Consider the following 14,056-nt stretch of genomic DNA (forward strand, 5'->3'; position numbering starts at 1 on the left):
GTACCGAATCAAAATTAGAACTTTGGTTTAATCTTTACTCAATTTAGTTAAATTCGTGTAAATTCAAACTAAGAATTCTGTTTCAAAAAAGGATTCCCAATTATTATAATCACATTGTACAAAAGAAGAAATGTCAAAAGTAAATTATGGGTTTGGTTCTAATGTTGTTATGCATTTTGGTCTGTGTAACAAAAGAAATAAAGAAAAGTGCAGTGTGATTTAATGAGAACACGAGAAACCGCTATAAGCGGTAGTTATGTGAAGAATTGAGTAGTTCTTCTTTTCTTGTCTTGTGACCACTTTTATTATTTTATACCTTTTTTTTAACTAAGATTTTCTTCCATTTTGCTTTTGTTCATGATGTTCTTGCAAGAGAAGAAAATGAAAAAATATATTTTGATTTGACACATTATTTTTTATTTTTTAATTATAAAAATCATCTTAAATAAATATAAGATAGTTATGTCCGGATAAAACAGAAAAGTTTTGAGTCTTTCATTATGCATGGCACTAAAGTAAAAGATATATAATTTAAAACAGTATAACATGCATAACCAAACACGTGCATTCCAAAAATAAATCGCACTGTAACAATACATAATGAAATGGAAGTATAATTTTTTTACGTTATCAGCATATTTAAATTAAATTCACAATGTAACAAAGTTATCTTGAAATCTTTTTTTTTCAACTTGTGGATCTGCATGTCCTTAATTATAAAAAATCGTCTTTCCATACAACACTTACTATTTCAACCTCATTCTAAAACGATGAAACAAAAATATAAAAGTATAGAAGGTGCGATGATAGCACATGCTCATCAGCATCTTTATTACAAACACATGCTGCAAAGTTTTGTTATTTTTATTATTCAAAATAAAATTAATTTATCGTGGGTGATAATAGACAAACATCCTATATTCAAGACACACCTATTCCACACCAATCAATTATATTTTTATTTTAAAATATAGAATAATTTAAGAAGAATCACCTATAAAATTAAAAGTATTATTTTTCTATTAGGTGTGTTACAGGTTAAGAAAATGTAAGGATATTCATGTAAAAAATTTCATTACCAATCTACATAATACATGAATGCATTCCGAACATTTACATTCAAAAAGGAAGTGATTGTGGTTTATTTATTTGAAGATACAAATAAACTATCAATAACCAGAAAAAGAAAAACTACATACGTAAAAATAAATGACTTCCCAACCCCATTAATATCCCTTTTATTAAATTTTTGTACAAAGTTTTGTTATTGATATAAAATAAAAAAGTATTACGATATAAAATAAAAAAAGTATAAAATTTTGTTATTAAATTTATAATTTTTTTTTAACAAATATCCAATAATATATAATAAAATTTCTTATGTAATATTGATCTGGATAAAAAATATCGTTAATAGTGTTAATCTGGATATAAAAACATCAATTCACCAGTCAAATTAGATCTTGCTTTTGGTGAAGTGTTTATGTAATGATGATGGAGCACAGTAGAGTATGACGTGTGAGATGGAACATTATTAGATATTATAATGCTTAATTTAAAGAGATAATTAAGCAAAATGTCAATATAAAAGTTATTGAAAACCAATAAACAGCATTTAGCAATTTTGGTAAGTTGGCATCCTCGATGGAATGAATAAAGTGAATGAAACCTTTTAATGAAATATAAATTAATGAAATATTTATTGAGTTATTGTTAATACAGAAGATGTGTATCTTTATCAAAAACTCAAGAATTAACCACTTAAAAAAAACATGATATCCCATTTCAACTCAAATACATTTTATTGGACTTATTTATCCTTATCACATATGCATAAATATAATAAAAAAAAATATTTATTTACATTCCAACATTAAGATTAGATAATGTATGCTAACAATAAGTAAAATATAGTAGGAACAATTGTAAAATATGATTTGGTAGCTTAGCTTTATTATTAGTTTTAAAGATCATAAAGCAATTGTTTCAAAATGGTGCAAACCAGTTTACATTTTGATGACTCCCACCCAAAGAAACTTCCAAATTTAGTTTGAGTTACGAGATACTTTAGCAATAGTTTGGAACAACATAGTAAGCAAATAAACAGTGAGAATTAGATATGGTAGCCAGTTCAGAGCTACCGACAACATAAAAATTTGAAAAATGACTCTGGAATTCAGTGAATGGGTCCATTTTCATCACTTTTCTAACTAGAGGCAAAGTCCAGTTAAGAAAGTAAAGAATATAGAAAGAAACTGGGAAGTTGTTTTTTTTAGATACCAAAGTTTTGGTGGGTGGGACGAAATATGCGTTTCTATTGAATTTGCATTTCCCACACCTGATGAAGAGGTTGTGCACCCATTGCGTGTACGCAATTTTATCTCTATTCCGTTTCATTTGTGCCCACCAGCTATTTGTTGTGTGGTGCTCTACGCCTAAACTTCATATTTACTCAACTCATTTACACACTTCTCCAAGCTTAATTAATTCCATTCATTAGTGTTCACCCACAGAAACCATGTGCTCCTATCATCTTCTCCACCCACTCAACTTGTTCCTCTTTTCATTCTGTTTCAAATTCTATTCAACTTGACCTAATCCATCAATTACATTTCGGCTATATTTATATAAAAGTTCATACAATGTTTTTCCAAATTTAAATGTATTCAAGTGTATTCTTTTTCTTTAGTTAGCATTCTCTTGTAACTTTCAAAGAATTTGTTTTTTCTAAATTTGCATTATGGGATGATTGATTCCGTCTTATGATAGTTTTCAACCCATTAACAAGATTGGTCAAATTATTGATGGGATTTTTAAAGATTTTGAAAAATACAAGAAATATAATGTTGTATGGAGAAGCCTTTTATTTTATTTTATTCACATATTTTATATATAAAATATTTATAATATCCTTCTTAATACTTCATTTAGGTAGCTATTTAAGTGAAGTAAAAATAAGTTATCCGGATTTAAATATTTTATTTAAAATGTAAACAGAAAAAATATGTATATATGTATATAAATAAAAGTAGTAAAGAGATATTAACATCATTGAAATTTTCAATGTATATAAGATTATTTGTGATGACATGCAACAGACACATATATATAGATTAATGTGGTGAAGCACAGTTCATCTTCCCAATCATGATTTCTTCACATGACCCGCAATCACATGCGAGATGCAAATTTGGCACAGACACACATAGCTACATCTCACAGGTAGATAACAATGTCTCATGATTTTACTTTATTTTTACAGTTATGAAAAAAATAGAAAATTTAATAATATATGATAAGTTATGTGAGTTGTTAAAGAGAAAAAGGAAAGAACATATCGCAAAAAATAGGTGTTAGACATAAATAATTGAGTAGACACTAATTAAAGCATCTATGTGAACAACACCATCAGGGTTGAGAAAAAGGTTAGCTAAAGCAAAAAGGCACAAACAGAAGAAAAAATGGAGAATGGTCTTAGTCTCTCTGCCCTGCATCGACCAACATACAATGTTAAAGTGCATAAACTCAACCTTTAGTTTCTTATTTCTGCATCTCCAGCTACACATAGCATATTTTAGTTTCTAATAATAATAATAATATTTATTACTATTATTATTCTGAGTGGCTTACAGCACCAAAGAGAAAATTAAGAATAATATAGAAGAGCTGAATTGAGCCTGGATCTGGAACTCTTCTGGCAAAAGGTAATAGTATGTGGCTGATCATATTTTAATTCTCTGTTAGTTCTTATACAGTAGAGTTCTTTTCAATATGTATACTGGCTTAACTTTCATCTTTCTGGAATTTTTCTAATAGAAACATCAACATCCTCTTCTTTCTAAATATTTTTTACTTAAATTTTTTTTATTGGTAACCTATTTCTATTAGGTAGTTACGGTAATGGAGAATGGACTGTGTTATATATATTACTATTACAAACGTTTTGCATTTATTTTCAAAATTAATAACTTCTTTACATTTTATTTTATTAGTATTATTATTATAAAGATAATAATGAATATGTATTTAAATAAAATATATTTTTTTTCTTTTTTCTTTTTCAATCAGATTATCTTTATTTTTAACTTTTTCTCTATTTTTTTATCTAAATAATATATTTTTCATTTAATTTTTTCTTCTACTTCCTGTATTTTTTATGGTTTGTTGATGATATAATTTTTTATAGTTGATATGGGATTTTAATATTAATTGACAGTAAAAAAGATTTTGATTTAGATTGTTGATGTTACACCAGCATGCAATTAAAAGTAACATGGGAAATTTTAAATAAAAAACATGTTAACAAAAATACTAGCAAATGTTTAAAACAAAAATAAAGAAATAAGTGACATTAAATGTCTTATTTATTTTCCTACCCCGCCATCATTAGATTATTTGACTTAGTTCATAAACAAAAATATTTTATATATGTTTTGTTAATTATACATTTTTTATCTTTCAAAGTATAAACTATTGAACAAGTTTCATTTTTGTTTAGTATTAAATGTTTATTATTTTAATTTTGAATAAGAAAGAATGTATTTAATTAAAAAAATATCACTTATATAAAAATAAATTAATATAAAACATCTTATAAATCTCAAAACTGCGGTGAAAATTTATTTATTTAATATTTTTATTGTAATTAAAAAATGATGATAAAAAATCATTTAAAGTGTTCAACATATGAAAACTCAAAAGAAATTATATTATACTTTGTTTTATAGTTAAGATTATCTAATCTAGTGGGTTCAACAGTGCACATGAATAATTATTCTATATTTCTTTATCAGTGCTTAAACCCTATAAATAAAAAAATATGAAGACACAAAAAAAAACAATCATGATATATAGTCGAAAGATTTATATTCCTACAAGAGACAGATGCCTAAAATAAATTGCACATGATGTTTAAGTAGTGTATGTTTTGGGTTACATATATAGGATGATACGCAGCAGCAATAATGAATGGTATAGGGTAGAATCTGATTTGAATGGTCCTTTGGGTCATAATCCAAATCTTGGATACCTAATTTTAAACAAATTGTCAATGGAATTTCCTTCACTTTTCCTTTTTAAACCTTTTCTGATGGAATCATTTGTCACTTCGCCATCCATCACCAAATATCTATTTTCATTTTCCCTTTTTTTTCATCTGCACCCCTGCACTGCAAATATACTGAAGAAAAAAAAAATGAAAAATACACTATTGTTTATCTAAGCTTACCACCTCAATTAAATCTCTTCAAGTCTTCAACAAAATTTTATGTGTAAGAAGAAAATGTCTAAAAAGTCAAAGACTTAGTTTTACAAAATATATTTTCTTATGATCAGTCTTTACATGATAACATGATCAAGTATTAAATTTATCAGTTTGATTGTTCAAACTCCATTAAATTTGGTTGAAATGAGACAAAAAATAAAATAAAATAAAGTCTAACCTATATAAAAAAAGAAAAGTAATCTATCATTCACATAACAATTAAGGATTCTTATTTACCTGATAAGAAGTGGTGATATGTCACTTTGATTATCAAAATAATATAACGTTGTCCATCTTTAAGTTAGTTTGTCTTTACAATAGATCATGATGAAATTAGAGATGCTAGTGTAAGGTGCCAAAAGTATAATTCTTAAGATTATACGAAGATGTCTTCTTCCTAAATCTCTTTCTAAACACTTTCCTCCTATGATTTATGTTACTCATCTTCTCTTTAGATTCTACTATATTTTATACTTGTCTCTTTGAAATTCTGTGTATATTAGTTCGCTTATGATAAAATAAATTCATGTTCATTCCAAGAATAAGAAACTTGAATCTGGAATGTTATCAAAATCTAACCAATCAACAAAGGGGAAGTATAGATTATATAAATCATAGGGGGAAAGCAAGAGAGAAACCTCACATGCAATTTAATGAAGAATATATATAGAATGTTCTTAAACTATTTTGTTTTAATAATAGTTAAATAAATATCTTATTTACCCTTTCAATTAATGGTAGCTTAAAACTGAAGGATTAAGGTTTTTGGTTTTTATTTAGTCGACCACTCACCACACACAAAAAAGTTATTACAGATCATAAATATAATTTCATCTTTGTTTCTTTTATAAGACTAAGTATTAAACTAACATCGCTTAATGGCCATTAGGCTATAACAAAACCAGGTGAATGAGCTTAAATGGAAAAAGAAACAAGTTAAAAAAGAAAACCTTTGAAAGTCTGGACACAGTTCCAGAGGCAACAAAAAGAAATCAAGCATACAAGCAAACATAGCACAATAGAGATTTCAAGCACTAGTTAACTACTTCCACATCCCAAGCTCAGTACATCATAGCAGCCTCTTATATATGCTTATTCTATTGAATATCCACTAGTAATCCTTTTTGCTTCCTTTCATTCTCTATCACTGCCGTAATCTTCTTTTCTCTCAACCCTTTTGAGAGGCATTTCACCCAAAGCCTTAAAACCTGGACCGGAGTCTTCAGATTTGTACTTGTATTTTGAGGCCCAATAGAGGTAGTTAAAAAAGTTAAGGCAACTGAGGGTGGCTAGGAACCAATAGAACAAGTTAAGGTTGTTTTGGTTCAAGTCGAAGCCATGCAACCACCCTTGTTTGCTTGGAGTGATCCTTTTGGTGACAGCATTGATGACATTGACAAAGACTGTGCTCAAGAAGTAACCAAGAGCTGTAGACAACCACGTGAAAGAGGTTGAAAGTGATTTCATGTTAGCAGGTGATTCCCTGTAAAAGAATTCCAATAATCCCACAAGGGTGAACATATCCGCAATGCCAAATATACCATACTGAAATGAAAGCCAAAATAGGCTTATAGGCCTAGAAGGGTCTTTCCTTCCTTGGTCCCTTCTTTTCACTTCCACAACCCCAGCCACTGCCATTGATATTGCTGAGAGTACCAACCCCACCCCTACCCTTTGGAGCTGTGTTATGCCTGAAGGGTGGTGAGTGATTTTTCTTGCAATTGGCACAAAAAATAATTCATACAATGGAACTAGGACACTTATGAAGACAAGGGGGATAACAGGAATGGATGGTGCAGGCACTGTGAGGGACCCAAGTTTCAGGTTCATTATATTCCCTTGTTGAACTGAGAATGTTTGAAGCTGTGCCATACAAGTGTTCAGTATAATGGTACTGGCTACTATCGGTAACATTCTTGTTAGGATCTTCACCTCTTCAACTTGTGTCACTGTGCACACTTTCCATGCTTCGGGTTTTGAGTTTTCTTGGATAATTGCCGCTTTGTCTAGAAACCTGCGTAATTGAACAAACCACAACTTTTCAACATGCATGAATGTGAAAAAAGGGCATAGGAGACATGTGTATGCCTAAACCCAAATCTTGTCATCAATTATTTTTCAATTATTGTACATAGGAAGGCTATGATTTAAGCAACCGAATAATAATTAAATATCAACAAAAGAAGAAATCATTGATGTTGGCTCGATTGATGAGCCTAAAGTTTTTCAATTTTAGGGGTAAAAAGATATACCAGCAGAAATCGGGTTAGTAGGACATGGATGGTTAAAAAAAGTTAGATTTAATTCAGACTTCTAAAGTGGAATCTGAACCTCTGATCCCAATGAAAACTATTGATTTATAATTGTTTAAAGTTTAAAATTCAAATTCTTTCATCAGGCAGGTTGGCGTGGACAGAGAACCAAATTTCCTACTCAGAGACAAAAATAAAAATCACAGTTATCCACTGAGGTGAATAATAATATTTCAGAAAAAAGAAAAAAAAAACTGAGTGATTGCATTCAGTACTGTTCTTTAAAGGCCTATTCCTTAGTTATGTCAGAATACTTTTATTTTGTGTTGTGCAATTTACACACGGCATGGATTTTTTTCCCTTATATAATGATTCATTCCCCCATATCTCTGCCGTTCCTTGACGTGTAGAGGTTATAGTGGGACCATGGTGCTTGGCGTTACCTACTCCGAGGTACATGAAAAAGAATCCTAACATACCAATTTGCTGGACCCTGTTTAGTTTAATAGTCTTGTCATTTGGAAGAAATTATTAGCCTTTATTCTGTGTATGCCTGTTGTTAAGTATGAATTTGAGCAGGGAAAGTCACCTCATTTGGTTGGTGTGGGCAATCTTTTCTGTTGTAGCATCTTTATCACTGATTTCATATAGTTCTCCATGTGACTCCGGCAGTGACAACTTTCGGTTCTTAAAAGCCACAACAATAACCTGTAGTTAACAAATAAAATGGTTTTTCAACATTATAAAAATGAGCATGTAAGCTGGTTTAGTGGTTTAGTACTTATGATGAAGGAAAAGCCAAATAGAGAGATGCAGACCTGAGCAATTCTCAAAGTGGGGCTGTCTCCTGGAGTTTTGATGCGGTAGAATGGCTTACCAAGAGCAAGGGTCACAAACCCAACAGAGGAAGCAATGGTTATTATGAAAAAACCCCAATGCCATGCTTTTTGGGTGCTAACCCACACAACACCAGTGACTCCTGTTATTGCTCCCACTGTTGAACTGAGCAAAAGCCAGTTGAAAAAACTGGCAAGGGCTTTTGCCTCAGTTGGATCCTTCTCATCAAATTGGTCAGCACCAAATGCAGTCATGGATCCTCTCACCCCTCCCATTCCCAATGCCAACAAGCACAGTGATGTGTAAAACATCCCTGCTATGCCACCCTTGACGCAGCTTGATTTGCCACAGGCTTCAGGGTGTAAATGACTTGAAGCAGCCTGAACTGTGAGCATTGCCAAAGCCTACATGTGTGAACCCAGATACGGTATAAGCTTGGTTTGATACCTTTTGAGAAATAATGTTTTTTCTTCTTCAGAAACTTTATCAAAAGGTTGAAAGTAAGTAATTATTTTGTTCAAGTAACATTGGTTTCTATGTTGGGCAGGTCCTTGGGATTTGGGATTTTTCAAAGATATTATTTATTGTTCATCACTTACCAGAACCTCCAGTGATCCGAAAAGCAAGCATGTGGTGAATCTGTTCAAGTAAGTATCTGAGATGAAGCCTCCAACGAGGGAAAGCAAGTAGGTTGAACCCATAAAGTTTGTGAGGGTGTTGGCTGAGCTGGCCAGATCAAAGTGCATCACTCCATAAAAGTATAGGACTATGCTCACCATGTTTGCCACAAAACCCATGTTGTCCAATGCTGACAAGACTACAATGAACAAGGGAAAGGGGGTGAAAAAAGCTTAATATATATCTTGCAATCAAATCATACAACAGAGTTTAGTGTCTTCTCCTTTTGCTTTTGCATACCAAAAATGAACATGGAAGCCATGAATCCTCCTTTGCTTCTCTTCCATTGGTTGAGGGGCCTTTGTTCTTCTTTGGCATCATGGTCAGCCTGTATGAAAAGATTTGAAACTCATTAATCAACAATACACACACAGAGAGAAGATAAAGGTGAGATAAGGAGGATTGAGTATAACAGAAAGAATGAGTGACCAGTCCTTGTGGCTTACCATTCTAGAGATTTTGGAGAAAGTGTGTTTTAGACAGGAATGGAGTGTTCAGGGGAAATGGTGTTTATGAACATATAGCCGAAAAAGGAAGCTTTCGAGAAAAAGATAGAGCTCAGACAAGGATGGTAAAGAGAGAACAACTTTGAGCATAAAATGCACAAGAGGGCCTAGTTTATAATTTCCATGACCTTAAATTGATTCCCTGTATCCTTCACTAATTGTCCTCCATGCTACTCATCATGCTCTCTGTCCCTCCTTTTTCAAGGCCTCTTAGCTCACTAGTTTGGCATTTTCAAATCCAAAACAGAAAAGAAAGATTTGGGTAGTATTCTTGACAGGGTATCCCTCAACACTCACTGATTAGGAGGCACAACTGGCTTAAGGCTGTTAATTGTGGATGCTTAATCAATCAATTATCTTAATCAACCCAACATGCTTGCCCCACTCCACTCCATCTATCTGCTTGTCTTCGTTGAACAATCCATTGCTAGCATTTATCTACTTCCAGAGCCAGAAGCTTTCATGGGTCAAATTGAAAGGAAAAGACTGCTTTACGAAATTGCGTAGACTTTTCTCTCTTTGATTACATAGCATTATTTGATTTAGTGGTCATATCACACTTCAAATTCATTAACTGTTTATTAACCATAAAGCAGCACCATACTCTCATCACGTGATTTCCTCATGATTTTGCTCTTAATTATGTCATAAGAATAACCTTGACATATGTGTTAACATATTATACTGCATCATTAATGAGAACTGGTAATAGTTTGGATTCGAACTTGGGTGAATGCGTAAAATGTGGACTCTTAACATTTTGGTTGTTAAATTAAAGCTGCAGCGGCAGCAGCAACTTTGTGTCAAAGCTAGGATAATTAATTGATATTCTGATACGTATGAGAGGACTAAGGTTGAAATTGAAACTTGTCCTTTTGGTTAAGCAGCTTTGTCAGACAGAAAAAAGGATATCAATTATTTATTTCTGTGGAAAAAAACCACATATTGCCCAAAAATTTGTATTTGTACGAACTACGAAGAAACACATAAAGCTTCACGGCCAAAGCTGACCTTCCAGTTCCATCCCCCAGGGCAGTAAAAAATTGAGAAATGACACGAAAAACTGAAATCCTAAGTCAAATATTCAAAGTTTCAAACTATGGGTCACATGGTACAGCTCATATGGTGTCCTCAATGTCCTTTTAGAGCTCCATTGTTTGATAAAAGTCCATGACTGTCACTTTCCCTCTCTTATCATGCACATCACTGAAACTCGAGAGCTTTTCCTTTAGCTTTGCTTTGTGAATCTCATTCCACTAATAAAATCCATCTTACATTTGAACTGTCTCTTTCACAATAGCAGTCTAACTTCTAGTATCTCAATCATGCTAAATCTTTTTGTTCGAAAATCACTGTCAACTGAAATCACTTTTTTCAGTGTTCCCTCATCCTGTTTGATTGGTGGGTGAAGCAAAGATGGGTTAGAACGAACTGGTTTTGCTATCATAGTTTCACCTTACAATTCAATCACTTTGAAAGTTAAAATTTAAAAGTAAAAAACCTGTCTGTGTACATGTTAGATGATGCATGGTAGTTCTGCTTCCCAGTCCAGCCAGAGCCAGCTAGTCCCACAGAAACGAAGACATCATAGTAAATGAGCCCATCAACATCATCTGCATTGTAGCTGCTTGTCAAAAGAAAATGCGCCTGATAATTGTCCAAATCATGTTCATTACATTCGAGGGACATATCAAAACACCTGATGCTATCAATGTCCTGTTCTAAAGATGGAGAATATATAAAACAGATATTTATACAATTAAAATAACCCTCCATCTTTCCAAGTTCAAAATTCAGAGCTCAGAATGAAGCAAGAATCCTACTTTTATTTGTAATCTGCAATCTCAACGAGACTAAAAGCATTAGTTCCAACAAATTATGAAACTTTAAAATACACAAAAGGCTATAGCTGACCAAAATGAATATGGGAAATTGGAACCCAATTTTCAAATGGACCACATCACACTTTCTAAAGGATAAGGTTTTGTTTTCAAAAACTAATCCTTAGAGTAACAGTTGTGTTTCATTTCAACATAAAAAGAAAGTTTTTTTTTTTTTCACATGGTTTGATTTGATTAACAAGAGAAATAGAGAAGAAAAAATTAGTGGGAGACTTGCCAAAAATACTTCTCTCATTTGACAACAAAGGAAAACTGAAAAGAAAAATTGGACAGAAATATACTTTGAACTTTATCATTTTTTCTACCTTAATATAAATTAAAAGGGAAATATACCTTTATTAGAAAAGCTAATTTTCATGATTGGAGAGAAAGTTAAAGTTTTTCAAAAGATAAAAAGATATATCAGTTAATAGCTTTCAAAAAGTACCTTTCTTAAATAATTTTCTTTTAATAACAGAAAAGAAATATTAGGAATGTAGTCAATTAATTTATAATTACCTGAACTAAAATGGCTACTTACTAGTGTAAACTTGGAACAAAAGAAAAATGATTAGCCAGCTATGAAGTAGGAAGCAAGTGAATTACTGACAGTGGTGATGAGAAGGAGCTATAAACAGAAGAAACAAACCAAAAGAAACCATTTTATTGAGATGGTGGGTACTAATCAACAACCACTACTAATAGAAGTTGCTGATGCCACTTTAAAATTTTTTGGATCTATCAATTTCAATCAAAATCATGGATCCCTTTGTCGTGGATGTGAGTTTATGTTCATGATTGGACTTTTACTCAGAAACTCTGGTATAGAAATAGCCCTTCTTAATTCATAAATGTTCTTTTTTCAGAAAAGCTTGATTTATTAAAAACCCCACCTTCCATTCCTTCACATTTGCTTTTTGAACATCACCCCATTCTTAGCACTTTCCCCACAACACAAACTTGTTCATGCTTTTCCAAAGTGCATGCTTCATCACATCTCTTACCATCTTCTGGGTTTCTTGCTGTCCCTCCACCTCCTTTTCCAATCTGTTATCCCCACAAAACAAATTCTACTGCTCTTTCAAAACATTCATACACTGTCTACCACTTGTTTGATGCTTCTATTATTAGTTATTAGTTGTGCTTGTGCCTAATACATAGTACAAACACTATGTTTTCTGGTATTTATGACACATTGTTTTTATTTCTTTCTGCTTGTCTTTCACTTGTTAAATCATTAAGTGTAATTTTTGAACATGACAAATTAACAAGACAATGTGTGTTATGTATAAAAGGTTGGACTCTAACATTGAAATCATAATTGTAAAATTATTAAGTCTTTTACAAATTCAGGAAAGTAATTCTTTCAGAGAAAATTCCATTAATTCTTATGATTTCATTTTAACCTAGCCTAACACTTTTTAGTTTAAAATAAACTTTCGTATCATTTTACAATTTGAATGATTCTAATGTATAAAATCAACTTTTTATTTGCTTAGACACGTATGACCATATGACCACATAGAGAGATCGACTCACTGAACAAGATGTGGTCAGTACTATCATATGTTAGGTCAGTGAGATAAATAAATGTTATTAGCTGACAGGACAGTCATGAAAGAATGAGAGACCGAACACATCCGTCAACAACAACTACTGCTAAACATCGCTTTTAAACAAAGTTACTGATAAGAAATACTTAATGGATAGTGGACCATAATTGGGCCATGACTAAGATTTCATTAATCACAAGTTCATTTCAAAACTTATAAATAGAGGTGAAAGGTAAAAAAGTAGGTGATTGCATTTATTATAAATTTAACATTTTACTATGACTCCCGATTGGATTAATCATTGGCTTTAACGTGTTAGAGTACCTTTTACAGGTACACCAGATAATTTGGTTCAGAATTTTCTAAACTAACTTGAAGTAAAGTGTGAAAAAGAATATTGTGGAGATCCTAAATCTTATACCTGAATCATACTATATTTTAAATTATTTTAAATTAATGTGAAAATGAATTTTTTTCTCGTAGCAATGAAATATTAAAGATGATAATTTCTTATGAAATTGAGTAGTTTAGTGATTGAAGTATTAAACTCTAAATGTTTGGATTGTGTTTAAATAATGAATATGAACTTTAGATTTTAAAGTAGACAGAATGGTTTTGACAAAGACACGTGAATTTGTTCCATTGTGTTTAATTGATATACGTCAAAATGATTGATGAATAACAGATCAATATTGAGATGCATATGAATTTTAAATGATAAATGGTTTGCTTGAATTTAAAAGGATTGAAAAGTTACATTAATGATATACAATTTTATTATGATGATCTTAAAACCACGCATGTTAAAACAGTTTAGAGACGTTGATCCCATGAGAACTTGTCTTACATTCATTTTAAGCACATTTTCTGTATATGGTTTGTAAAAAACAACTATCCTTGTTCTATTGGTGTTTCTAGATCCCAAATTTTACTTAGAGACCTTAAAGTAGATTAATCTTTAAAAAAAGGTCATTTTACTTTTCTATATACATTTATAGCTTTTTCTAATTTATTAATATTTATTATAAAAGAAAAATAGTTGCATTTTATTTTTCTTTCCATCAAAGGGTGTGAGGAGCTTAATACT

The 14,056-nt window shown here is 31.3% G+C and overlaps 1 protein-coding gene and 1 long non-coding RNA gene across 2 annotated transcripts; one reads left to right on the plus strand and one right to left on the minus strand.

Moving 5' to 3' along the window:
- Positions 1–6,199: 6,199 nt before the first annotated feature.
- LOC108329376 (protein NRT1/ PTR FAMILY 4.6) lies at positions 6,200–10,114 on the minus strand. Its single transcript, XM_017563548.2, has 6 exons — positions 9,477–10,114; positions 9,271–9,358; positions 8,952–9,169; positions 8,334–8,756; positions 8,105–8,223; positions 6,200–7,277 (listed from the first exon to the last, which is right to left on the minus strand). The coding sequence occupies exons 1-6, from the start codon at positions 9,477–9,479 to the stop codon at positions 6,398–6,400; spliced, it is 1,731 nt and encodes a 576-aa protein (XP_017419037.1). The 5' UTR covers positions 9,480–10,114; the 3' UTR covers positions 6,200–6,397.
- LOC128195590 (uncharacterized) lies at positions 8,640–10,042 on the plus strand. The gene is made up of 2 exons (XR_008247253.1): positions 8,640–8,779; positions 8,900–10,042. It is a non-coding gene; the product is annotated as an uncharacterized LOC128195590 (long non-coding RNA).
- Positions 10,115–14,056: the final 3,942 nt, after the last annotated feature.

Source organism: Vigna angularis, chromosome 2, assembly GCF_016808095.1.
Source record: "Vigna angularis cultivar LongXiaoDou No.4 chromosome 2, ASM1680809v1, whole genome shotgun sequence".
NCBI lineage: Eukaryota > Viridiplantae > Streptophyta > Magnoliopsida > Fabales > Fabaceae > Vigna > Vigna angularis.